The 13,659-nt window shown below is 39.8% G+C and overlaps 1 protein-coding gene across 2 annotated transcripts in view; it reads left to right on the forward strand.

The window, feature by feature from the left end:
* The window catches only part of LOC108713996 (receptor-interacting serine/threonine-protein kinase 2-like), a 46,103-nt gene that overhangs the window by 15,146 nt on the left and 17,298 nt on the right, over positions 1-13,659 (forward strand). The window contains exons 1-4 of one of the 2 annotated variants that reach the window (XM_018257803.2): positions 8,018-8,101; positions 9,926-10,048; positions 10,521-10,674; positions 13,198-13,353. In XM_018257803.2, the coding sequence (XP_018113292.2) occupies positions 10,546-10,674; positions 13,198-13,353 (285 nt within the window). In that variant the 5' untranslated portion in view covers positions 8,018-8,101; positions 9,926-10,048; positions 10,521-10,545. Of the gene's footprint in view, positions 1-7,881; positions 8,102-9,925; positions 10,049-10,520; positions 10,675-13,197; positions 13,354-13,659 lie in introns of those variants that run through there. The other variant, XM_041590132.1, reaches the window with a different exon arrangement.

Here is a 13,659-nt window from a genome sequence, read left to right on the forward strand (position 1 = left end):
ATATTAAGGACTAATCCCTTTGTGAGAAGAATAAACAATAAGGTAGCCTTTTAGGGCATAATAGCCAGGTCTAATAGGAGCCTCTGGTCATGTTAACTTATGGTCCTCTACTCTCTGTTCTTTTTCTTTTCCTTATAATTTAATTGAATTTATTAATTTTTCTTCTGTATGACATGCTATTGCTCTTAAAATGATATCATGTAAGAGAACTATTGGCAAGTCACGGATTGTAATAAAGGAATTTAAAAATAAATAAATAAAAATGGATCCAATACAGAGCCCTACTAAGAACCTTACTCCAAGAAGAGAACGTACCATTAAAGGGCGTGTAAAGGCAAAAAAATTTAATTCCATTTTTACTTTCTTTGAGCTTTTTCTATCTGTAGTTTATCTAAAACCTTTCTCCTTTCATTTGGAGAGTTAAGGCTGTTATGTTTTGATAGCCGAGGATGAGTAGAGTATAAAAGTGCTTTATTAGCAGACTCTTACAGCCATTACACAACAGTAACTTTCCCTTTTAAGCTGTCCCGGAAGCATGCACAGTATAAGACAGTTACATCTACAGGCCATCTGCACAAACACCACATATTCCCCCTATAGTAGGAAAGCATTTGGACAACTATAATAACAGCAACAATTAAACAGTATGCATTTTAAAACAATATTATACATTCGTCACATCACAAAGTCCTTGGTCCATGCAGGTAGTTTTCTGATTCTCTCAGTGTGCCTTATAGGTTCACTTTCTTCAGGACTATTGCAGTTGACATCAGAAGTAGGAAAATGTCCTTCATCAAATGGAGCTTCTCCAAAGTCATATCTAACAGGAGCAAGACGACTTGCATTCCATATGCGTCCATCAGACAGTTCATATGTGTTTGGTCCTCGATGGCGTGTCACTTCAAGAGGTGTAGTAAATTTAGATTGTTCTTGTATCAGTATTCCTGGTTTCTTAATTCTGACTAAAGATCCAGGCTGAAAGTGTACTTCTCTGGCACCACGTTTTCTCTCAGTATAAGCCTTGCATTTGGCTTGTTGACGTTTGACAATGTCAGCAGTAGATGATTTTGTAGGCACAGTATTTTGTGGAAGTTTGATTCTGCAACATGTAACTTAGTGCGTATCTGTCTGCCATGTAATAATTCAGCAGGAGATGATTGGGTTGTTGCATGGCACGTTGCTCTGTAGTTATGTAGGAACTCTGTTGTAAATACTTTCCAAGATTTCCCAGTAAGATTTGCTGTCTGTAGTGCTTCTTTCAGACTTCTGTTGAATCGCTCGATCTCTCCATTTGCTCATGGGTAATATACTGAAGATTTCCTATGCACAATATTCCTTTCTCTCTCAGAAAGGATTCAAACTCATATGAGACAAACTGTGGTCCGTTTTCTGATATTAACTCCTTTGAATTACCTTCTATGCTGAAGACTGTAGACAGAAATGTTATTACTGTAGCTGATGTTATATGAGAAACAAATGCAATTTCAGGCCATTTACTGTTATAGTCTATCAAGGCTATAGCAAATCTGCAGTCTCTAGGAGCATCTGCAAAAGGACCGACAGCACCAACAGCAAGCTTTTCCCATGCTGAATCAGGAAACGGCACTGGTTTTACATCTGGTCTCAACTTAACTTTGTGTACAAAGTTCTTTGCACAGCCCAGTGGAATGTTGCTTTGTGGTGAAATTTTGGACACTGGCTGTGTGGCAGGCACTGGTGCTGTAGTAATGGGACCATCAACTAATTGTAGGTTTAATGCAGCAAATAGATCCCTTCCGAGTATAGCAGTACCCTTATTCACAATGTAAAAGTCACATTTTGCAGTATTTTATTCAAATTGTCACTGGCAAGCAACCAAGCACAGGGATTGGATCCTTTAAGTAACTGACCAGTTTCAGGGCAGGTGCAACAAGTGGATCTTTTGCAAAGTATTTCAAGAAAATATACTTTGATAGTATAGAAACAGGTGAACCTGTATCAAGCATCAGGTTAATGGAGTGCCCCTTGTCAGCAGAAGCAGTACTGACACTGACAGTGCATATAAATTTGTCTGGAATAAATGTACCAGCTTTATCCACACTTAATACTGTGACATTTGTAGTAGTGAACATGAACATCTTTAGCAGAACTAGGCAGATCTTAGCAAAATGTCCTACCTTTTTGCATTTGCAGCACCATACAGCTTTTGCAGGACATGTAACATGATTTGCAGTGTGTTGTGTTGAACCACAGCAAAAGCAGTATTTTCTATTTGTATTTGCTGCACGGTTTTGCAGTGTAGGTGAATCCCTTTCCTTAGCACTGTATTTTTCCTGTGACTTTGCATTATTAGGCCACAATGTTGAATTCACAATCTGTACAATCTGTTCACAATCTGAGAGTTTTAGCCTCTGCCACTGCTGTTTCAATTTGGCTAGCAACTATAATAGCCTTTGCAAGGGTTAAATCCTTCTCTAAGAGCAGTCTCTCTCTAATGCGAGGTGAGTTCGTTTTTTCCACTATTTGGTCTCTTAACATTTCATCTGTTAGATTCCCAAACTCAGGTAACAACTAGCTCTCTCAAAGCTGCTACAAATTGTTCTGTGGATTCACCATTACGCTGTCTACGTTGGCGGAATTTATATCGTTCAGCAACCACATTTACTCTTGGCACGAAAAAGTTCTTTATAGCAGTAAGAGCAGTTTCATAAGTATCAGTGTCGGACTGGGACACTAGGGGCCCACCCAAAAACCTTAGACCAAGGGCCCACCAAAAAACCTTAGACCAGGGGCCCACTCTCAGTACTATTATTCTTCCTCTACTCAGTCAACCTCATTCTCCTAGTCTCCTTTTTTTACATACTATAATCAATTATTCCATCTATTTAGCATCTTTGTTCTTATAGTATAGGAAATTACCATGAAATAGGCCAAATGTTTAGCAACGCAAGGGCCCACTGAAACCTGGGCCCTACGGGAGTTTTCCTGGTATCCCGATGAGCCAGTCTGACACTGATAAGTATCATCAGGTAATGGTAATATATAGAATATACACTGTCCCTCTGCTCCCAGGCAGTGAATAAGTAAAGTATGCTTTCTAGCAGCAGAAATCTCCCCTTGGTCAGCAGCAATAATGTAATTTTCAAACATACGAATCCAAGCAGTAAAAGGTATGGTAGGCTCACCAGGGTTTGGAAGAAAAGGTGCAGGCTGCTGCAGAGGTAGAAGAGCCATCTTGTCGTCAATTTGTTATGTTTTGGGTAGCAGAGGATGAGTATAAAAGTGCTTTATTAGCAGGCTCTCATGCAGCCATTACACAACAGTAACTTTCACTTTTAAGCTGTCCAGGAAGCATGCACAGTATAAGTCTGAGCACAGTGACATCTACAGGCCATCTGCACAAACACCACAAAGGCCTCCCACATTCCAGGAAATTATCTTGAAATGATCAATAGGTTTCTCGGGTAGGTTTTTAGTTCCTACTGTATGTGTCATAACAGTCATATGTTTTAACCTACTCTAGTTTTTGAAGTGGCCAATAGTTAGAGTGTGAGTGTAGTAGAGGGTTGGTCTGTCCCAGTGAGCAGGCCAAATCCCTTGATTATGGTCCACATAGGGTTTTGAGCTAAAACCGTATATCATATATTTTTTAACCTTAGTATTTCACTGATACTGAGGAGACTAGTATCAAGGGTGGAAGACAGAGCCGGGCCATGTTGGGCAGGAGCCCTAGGCAGGCCCGGCAGTTGCAGCGCCTATTTAGTGTACGCGCACGTGTGCATGCGCGAATCTGCGCATGCGCGAATTTGCGCTCGCGTGCGCATGCGCAGGAGCGCACAAAGCGCGAACACTACGTAGCCTGCCAGAGAAGGGAACCGGATTGGGGTAGGCGACAGAGGAGGTACGTAGCCTGCCAGAGAAGGGAACCGGATTGGGTTAGGCGACAGAGGAGGTACGTGCCTGGCGCCCTCCCAGCTTTGCGCCCTAGGCACGTGCCTACTCTGCCTACCCCTAGTTCCGGCCCTGGTGGAAGATATATGTTCCTTTAAGATTTTCCTTGTGAGCCACATATTTTCCAATAATAGATATGGATATTTCTTCACTGTATTTTACCCAAATTTTATATAGCTGTCAAATTAGGTTTGATCTTTATCTTTTGTTTTCCTTTCATAGTATTCGGTAGCTTGTTTTGGGTTTTCAAAAATCAGGGTTTTCCCGTTGTCTTTGTCTATGATTTTTAGTTTTGCTGTGAATAACAAGGAAAATCGGTATACTGAGTTGAAGAGGGTTATGCAGATCAATGAAAATTCCTTCCTTTTCGTGGTGACAGAAGCTGAAAAATCTTGAAATATCAAAATTCGATTGTTTTCATATTTTAATCATAGATTTCTTGTTTTCCTGTAATTGAAATAATGTTTATTTTGTCTGTGTAGTTGAGGAGTTTGAATATAACTTGTCTTGGTTTAGTCGAGTCTGTGGTCAATGGAGGACTGATTTTATGGAACCTTTCGATCAGGAATTGAGATTGAGCTTCTTCCATTTTTAATATGGATGGTAGTTTGGAGTGCAGAAATATTTCTAATTCTGTTCCTTTAATCGATTCTGGGATGCCTAATATGCAGTTTGTTCCTTTTGGTTCTGTTCTCTAGGTCATCCACTTTGTCAGTCAGAACGTGTTTTCCCTTTGTATTGTGGGTCGGGTGGATCCCCACTCACCGGTTGTCTCCTCCCTGCCACTTCCCTGTGCTTTCCGGTTCAGGTCCACGCTTCCGGTGCCCTTAAGTTTGTAAGGGCCTCTGGTTATGTCTTCCCCGTCCTCCCGTAACCGGATCTCGCCTTTATTTTTTTATGATCGGGGGGATCTCCACTTACCGATCTGTATCCTGATGTGGGTTGTTGTTGATGGCGGTCCGGTTCGGGTCCGTGAGATGGGCGCATTAGTGGTCGCGTTGACTTCCGGGTTGCAATCGAGGGATGAGCTAAATAGCCGCTACTATATTTTCCCCTCACTATCCTCTTGTTGGGAGGCTGAGATTTTTCGCTAGCCGTATATTGAAAGGTTGTGATGGCTTTTGATTTCAGATTTCAGGAGCTCTTCTTATATGCGATCACCTTTGGGTCCGCCCCCCGAAAGTCCCATTTTTACTTTTTTTTTTATGAAAAAGAAACCTATCTCCAAAATACTTTGATTAAAAAATGTGTACCTTTTTATAAGAAACCTGACTTTATGCAGTGAAATTCTACCTTCATTTACTGCAGTTAATAGGAATTGTCAGACGGTCCCTAACTGATGGGCAGGGAAACAATCATACTATGAATAGCAGGGGTAGCCCCAGCTTTTCTTCCAAGCCATGCAGAATAGTGATGTGTGGGTCGGACCCGCACCCGCCCGAAGTCTGACCTCCCACCACCCGCGCCCACCCGCGCCCACCCACGCCCACCCGACTTCCTGGTTCCTTTTATAGACCCGCGATGACCCACCCCACGGATGTCACAAAAGGGGCGGGGCGAGCAGGCTCGCAGCTATAAAACCGGTGAGTCGGAAAGTCGGAAGTGTAATGTTCGGCCCAAAACCGACCGACCTGCTGGTAAACCCGCAGGTCCTGTGGGTATCGTCCAGGCCCGCACATCACTAATGCAGAACTCAAGCAGCTTTGTTTTTTTTCTCTGTCTGCGACTGTGTAGAGATTTGGATTGGATTTTATTTTTGCCTTCACTTTCCCTTTACTGTTTCCAACTCCAGCTTCAGGGACAATGATCATGGAGCCAGATTTAAACAGATAAACTGGGATTCTATTTGGAGGATTATTTTGCTGCAACCACTGGTTCTGCAGAGTTAGAGAAAGTTTGTATTAAACAATACAAAAACTATAAACTCCACATTAGATTACATGACAACACAGGACCCAGTGCAGTTTGCATGTCCTGATTATTAATCAGTCTTACTGTATCAGCTTCTGGCAGATATTATTTGACCTGTGCTGTTTTGATAATTTATGATGATCCCTAAGCAGAGCAGACCACACTGAGCATGTGCACAGTCTTGGTCTTGCAAAGATGTTTAACAAAGTTACATGATGGTGACCACCTGTGGTCAACTTTGAAAGCATAAATCATTTGTTTGATTAGACTTGTGGTGCAGTAAGTTCATGTTTATGTTTAGTATACAAAATACAGCATTTCTAGCCTTATTGAATTAAAATACATAATAAAGACTTTACTTCCCCTTTAAAGGGGACCTGTCACCCTAAAAAATAATTCCAAACCCTATTTGATGATGTTGGTCAAGCAGAATAAACTTCACTGTCACTACTTAAATTTGTTAAATCTTGTTTCTTTTAGTCTTGGAATTCACAATCACAGCAGGACACTGTTATTAAGGCAAGCTTTGCATCAATGTATGCTCTAGAATGCTGTACCTGATGCCCATGCTCATGTTGCACAATTAGATGGTGAGGAGGTGTCACAATCAGCACCCAGAATCCAGAACCAATGCTAAGCTCCCTGGTCTCGGCTCTTGCTTCTGCCTTTAACAGCTGCCTTTCAGCTCGGGAGGAGCCATCGGCTAATTGGATGCCGCCAGGTCTTAGTAAGAGAGGAGCCAAGCGAAGGATTCTGGACGAGCAGAGGGGCAAGATCGTTAAACAAAAGTCTTTGGGCAGAAGAATTCAAGGAATAGACGTAAAACGTAGTCAAACAGGTAGGGTCGGTGCGGGCAGAATTCAAGCACAGTCAGACAGGCAAGGTTCAAAGCCGGGGGTACAATCAGAATGGTCAAGACAGGCACAGGTCGGAATACGGATAGCAGAATAGTCGGTTTACCAGGCAGAGGTTGGGATCACAGAAATCAGGAAAGCCAGGCAGGCAGGGTCAAAACAGGAATCAGAACACAGGATTACACAGGACAGCACCCAGGAACTCACACAGGATGAACCTAACAAAGGGCAATTAATTTGAATGAAAGGCCCCTTTAAATACCTTTGAATTTGTCTCCATTGTGCGATGACATCATCACGTCAGTGCCAATGCGCCTATAAAAAGGGGAAGTGCACGCCGCGCGCACCATAGGAATCGGCACTAGGAAGAAGAGGAGCAGCGTGGCGGGCGTTCCCACCAAAGGCGCGACGGGCGTCCCCGCCGGCCCACTAGACCACCAGGGTGAGTGTTCCTCACAGGAGGGAGGGGGATTGTGAAGAGGACAATGACATCTAAAAAGTGCAGAATGGAAAGTGAAAGTAATTAATGTTATATGATTGGCAGCTAAGACTTTTAATTGTGTTTATAACAGGTATGGATGCTTTAACAGAAAAAAAATGTTTAGGTTTTGTGTTTAATTTGAAAAGGACTTTTATAACACAGCTTTTTATATCTGGGTGACAGGTCCCCTTAACAACAATCCACTGTACCTGATCCTGTAGCGATGTGCAAACTACTTTGTTGAGTCCAACAGCCCTTAGTTTAGAAAGGAGTTGTTTCGGGGGCACTGTATCAAACCCTTTGGCAAAATCTAAATAGATCACATTTACTGCACTCCCACTGTCCAGCTTCTCACTAACTTCATCATATTAAGCAATCAAATTTGTCTGACATGATCTATCCTTCATAAAGACATGATGATTACTGCTTATAATGCCATTCTCCAGAACATCATTTTGAATGTAACACCTAATAAGTCTTCAAATAATTTGCCCACCATGGATGTCAAACTTATGGCTATAAAGGCTGTCTTGATTGCTGTAAAAGTGCTTTGCAACCTCCCAGAAAAAAAATCTATTTAAACAATTTCCCTCCTTTGTCTTACATATGAACAAACTAACCAGTTTCTTCTTTAAAGCCAATAAATGCATTATTTTAGGTAACTTTCTCTATTGAAGAAACATTTATTATATTTGTCCCTTTTAGGTGCTGCAATCAATCATTATAAAATTGTGCATTTTATTTCACCAAAGTGAGAGCATTCTCAAGCAGGAATGTCTGGCAGTGTACCTGTTGTCACATGGAAAAATTTGAAGACTGTCCAGATGGTGCAGATGGGCTCCAAACTTGTGTACAAAGCTGCTTATGGCCCCACAGGCCACATTGTCTTTTTGAAGCTTCTTCCCTATACTGGCATGAACGAAAGGTAAGATAAATACTGATAGGTTTCACAGAATGGTCTAGGGCACTTATAAACTCCCTAGTACAGTACTTTAATTGGTTCTCTTACACTGTTCTAACCCTAAACCCCATTTCGTTAGGATTGCTGATTTGTGTGTATTTAATAAGTTTATCATTAATTCATTTATTTTAATCAATTTATACTGTGACATCACAACATCCAGTGGGGTACCTAGGGCATAAGATAATACATAATATTGGGGTTAGTTTACATTTTTTTGTTGACTCTTACAAATGATTTTATTCTTGCAAACTTGGTTAATCTGTTACAGAAACATTTTCAGATTTATATTGCCATGATATGTTTTGTGTGTTGCTTATTAATAAAGTAGGCTTTTTGATAATCAACTATAATGCAAACCAGCAGAAAAATTTGGAAATGTATCTGCAGTATGGCTGTTACTTGTGGCACTTAAAATTAAAAATAAAGGAAAGTTTCACATGAGTTCTGGGTTTGCTGCCAAGAACTGGGATAGAGGTCATAGATGGGGCATTAGTCAAAGAAAATTATTGATGTAATACAAGCTGCTCATACAGGAAAGAGGGTTTGGTAACATTTTTAAACCTCTAACCATGTCAAATGTTGTGCCTTTAGTCAGCACTTGTAAAATGTTCCCTGAGACAATGCCCCAGGTTCTAAAAATGTAGAGCATCCACAGTGGTGAAATTAGAAAACCCATTTTTGCTCCCACTGATCAGAAGGTGAAAACCACAACTTGGTCTAGAAACAGTATATTAGGTCTAGTTCTGCATTTAATAAAATAGCTTTGTGGAAGAAATGTACATCAGTGTGTGTTCTAGTGATGTGTTCTAGTGTAAAAAAAAGTATTATATAACTTCTTCAATTAAAAAATTATTCTATCTATATGAAAGCCCAGAATATACCAAAAGTATATGTATGGTGGTGTTGCAGTAATTGTCAGAGTTGCTTTCCAGTGCCAGATTCATAGATTGTAGTCCAGCCAGGGCAAAGTTTGTACAGTGTTCTCATCCTTGCATGGGTTTCGTCCCACACTCCTAAAAAGTACAGGCAGGTTAATTGACTCATAATAAATATAGTATATGTGATAAGTAAACACCACTGAGTCAGGCTTCACAGAAGCTCACAGGAGACTGAAACAATAAAGACCCTTGTTTCTCAGATCGAGAAGAGAAGTTTCCCTAGTTGATGAAGTCAATAATGAATAGGTTAATGTATACATTTAGATGTCTGAATGACTTAATACAATTCTATCTTTAATGTTATGATAAATAAGCCTTTAATAATTGTTACAGTTTGTGTTCTACTCTAAAAGTTAATTTGTATGTGTTTATGAGACTGAAGTCAATAATTTCTACTTTGTGTTAAAATACATTCTATTTTATTTTGATGCAAGCCTAAATCATTAGAACTAACGTAGTACTAATGAAGTATTATGCTTTAAAACTGCAATGCACACACAAAAATAGAAGGTGCCCTAAAAAAGGCAATGAAAGCACTGGGCATAATTACATTTTCTGTTCAGGTGGTTCAGTTCGATAGAAGACCTTTATAGCTGGAAATTCTAGATAGATTGGACAAATGCCTGAGCTCCTTGAACCTCAACCTGGATCTGATTTAATTAACCAGGTCCCACCAAAGATGGTGGACACAAAAATCCAGATTATACCAGAGGAAATGCTGCAACAATTTAGTTGTTTAGCTTAGATGCGCATATCCGAATAGGGGTCCAGGGCTGCAGGGACAGCATGGAGAGAACACTATCCTTCAACTTCAGAGAGTTGAAAATAGGTTTTCTAGCCTTTCCAGTGAAAATTGGAAGGTGAAGCAATAAGAGGTATCTCAACAACTGGCTGGCAAGCATAAAGTATCTGCAACTGTCCAGATTCCACAGGCTATATCCACTGAATCACCCAGATCTGTCTGCACCTTGTAAGTACAATCTAGCGTGCATCTTTATGCTAATGATATCCTGAAAAATCACAGAACATGAGGCTGAAGTAATAGCAGTACAATCTTTGAGCCCAACCGAGTATGGCCCTTGCAATCAATGCATATAAAATGACAGTTTTGTATCCTTCTACAAGTACTGGAAAGAAGATAGTGGAGATTGACATGCAGTTAACTAAAAAAGAATGGGCTTATCAGGTAAGGTAAATATGTCTTACTTCACTCTAGGAAGCCAACCAATAATATAGTATATAAGAATTAAAATGGTCTGGAACATTATTATTAATGGAAGAGCAAATGTAGCATTATTTGCTCTTGTAGGAAACCCCAAAATATATCTCCTAGCCTCCAAATATCTAAGTTGTGGAAAAAATAGTAATGAAAAGACAGCAAAGTATGTTTCCCTTATACTAATCTGAAATGGTATTTATAATAACACTGTTGATCTTTGCAGGGAAATACAGGAGATACTCAGCAAAATGGAATTTATTGGGCAACTAAAATCCGAACGGCTGGTGCAAATATTTGGGGTGTACAAAAGTCCAAATACTTTTGGGATCCTGACAGACTGGATGGAGAATGGATCATTACACTCATTTATTCACCAGGTCAGAATTAATCAATTTTACAGCTCATCTTTTGTATATGTGGACTAGGAATCCAGAACTTTTTTTTTTCCAATTATTATTTGTATATAATACACAAAAGCCGTGAATATCTTGTAAATTATATCCTTATAAACGGTGAGTAGTGATGTCATCAGTTATAAACGGTGAGTAGTTATGTAATTTCTGTCACATGACTCACTAAAATTTGTGTATTATAATAAATAAAGTACCCCCTTCGGCCTCGTGTTTTTATATGGTCATGAAACTCCTCGGTAACTTATAATATCCTTATATTTTACAAGAGGGGGTACTTTATTCACTATATATATTACACAGCATGATGATAAAGTTGTGATTTCTAGTATACTGTAAATACACCCAAAACACACAGCAGGATGGCATAGTGGCAAGGCAATTCCATGTATAATACCCCCAGAACTCAAAACAGAATTATACAGTGGCAATTCCATGTACAGTGTATAAATACCTCCAGAACTCATAGCAAGATGACACAGTGGCAATTCCATGTATAAACACCCCCAGAACTTAGCAGCACAGCACAGTGGTAATTCCATGTCTCCTATTTGTTAATTTTATGAATTTCTGGAAAACCATCCACCACATGAAAACAGCTAAGAAGAGCTTTGGAATGGTCTTACAGAAAAAATGTGGGAGGAGGAGCAGCTGCAGGCTGTGAAAATCGTGACTTTCCTGTGCAAACGAGGGACTCTCAAAAGAGGGACTGTCCTTCTGAAAACAGGACAGTTGGGAGGTATGCACATATATGGTGTACAGCTTCAATAACTACATTATATAAATGATAATAGTATTCTGTAGACTTTAAATTTAAAGTCCAGGGCCTTTTCTGCCTACCCCTGGTTCCAGCCCTGGATTTATATTTTAAAGTCAGCACTCCAGGCACTCACTGACTAGATGGGGAGGGGGGGGCAAGGGCTTGGACTTAGGGTAGGCAACACACCGCCATATATGTGCTTTTTCTTACAGGTTTGCATACCTCCCAACTGTCCAGTTTCAGAGGGACAGTCCCTCTTTTGACAGCTCAACCCGCAGTCCCTCGTTTGTACTGGAAAGTCACGATTTTCTCGCACTGAACAGCCAGAAAAAGAAAGAATATTTCTAACTTATTTGGCTTTTGGCAGAGAGCCCAGAATAGCTGCAGCTAAGATACTTTTGTAACAATTTCTAGATAAGCAAATAAGTACCGTATATACTCGAGTATAAGCCGAGTTTTTCAGCATCCAAAATGTGCTGAAAAAGTCTACCTCGGCTTATACTCGGGTGAGCGGGCAGTAGCTGAGATTGCAGTCACTTTTAATCATTCCTATACCAACAGTTCACTTGGGGAGAGACTGCAATATCCCACAATGCCCTCTGTTGGTTTTATGAAAGAATAACAGTGCGCCCTCTGTTGGTTATATCAAAGAATAACAGTGACTGCAATATCACACAGCGCCATCTGTTGGTTATATCAAAGAATAACAGTGACTGCAATATCACACAGCGCCATCTGTTGGTTGTATCAAAGAATAACAGTGACTGCAATATCACACAGCGCCATCTGTTGGTTATATCAAAGAATAACAGTAACTGCAATATCACACAGCGCCATCTGTTGGTTGAATAAAGGATTAACAGTGATGGCAATATCACACAGCGCCATCTGTTGGTTATACGAAAGATCAGTGATGGTTTTATGACACACAGCACTCTCTGCACAATTCTCTGTCACCATCAACTTTTTAAAGAAGTCCGGTCGATCGCTGGGGGAGTCTCTTTGGCGGAAGGTGCGCTGCTGGGAGACAGGGCTGTAGTTGTGTCTAGGCTTATACTAGAGTCAATAAGTTTTCCCAGTTTTCGTAGGTAAAATTAGGTACCTCGGCTTATACTCGGATCGGCTTATACTCGAGTATATACGGTAATTGTAACAATATAATATAACAGGTCTCTTAACAGAAGTTAGCCTCATAGCTAAAAGGGCAACTCACCTTCATTAGCAAAACTGTAATAACTGGAAAAAAAAGAAATATGTTCAGACTTTCATAACCTGCCAATTTTTGTAAAATTAACATGGTAATTAGGGGGTGTGGCCACAAAATGGGCGTGATCAAAACATTTTTCCCACACTGCCCATGGCAACTTTTTTATCCCTCTTTTTATTTCCAAAATGTTGGGAGGTATGAGTTTACATGTCTTTTGAGTATTTTATATGTATCTGTGTCTATCTATCTATGATGAGACAAACAAGAGAGCACTAAAAATTGTATATATTCAGGAAACTGTTGATTTTTATTTTATTTAGACAGAGTATATTTCTTTAGGGTATGCGCCTATTCAGTCCTAAAATTGATGTGCGATTGCTTATTTTAGCAAGAGAATGTAACTTTAACAATGTCAAAACAACAAAGAGCAATACATTTAGCCATTATTTAATTGGCAGCAAAAGGTTGCAGGATACACCATAATGAAGTTTATATTTTGACCTGTTTCTGTTTCTGATTTCAGCGGGAACTATATCCTGTGCTGCCAGTGTGTGTGTGTGTTCGGATTCTTTCAGACATTGCAGAGGGATTGCATTATCTACACAATCTGCCCTGTCCTGTCATGCACAGGACACTGAAGCCATCTAACATCCACTTGGATGCAAAGTATCATGCAAAGGTGAGGAGACACTTACTCAGGAAAATATGTATATTTATAAAGGTGTATAATATATTTTATACTAGACTAATAATGAAAATTATGCCAATTATTTATACAACCTCAGACTTGAAATAAAATCCTATAAGTGACAACACTCAGTACTGGTTATTCTGCATCTTTTTTCATGCTAACACATCACTAACACATTTTTACACCATAATTACATTAAGATGGCAATGTTAGTGCACTAAGCATGCTTTTGTACATAGTTGTCATTTAGTCTAAAATTCCAAGGTATTTTTAAAAATAGAACTGTTATTTCTA

Source organism: Xenopus laevis, chromosome 4L (genome assembly GCF_017654675.1).
Source record: "Xenopus laevis strain J_2021 chromosome 4L, Xenopus_laevis_v10.1, whole genome shotgun sequence".
Lineage (NCBI taxonomy): Eukaryota > Metazoa > Chordata > Amphibia > Anura > Pipidae > Xenopus > Xenopus laevis.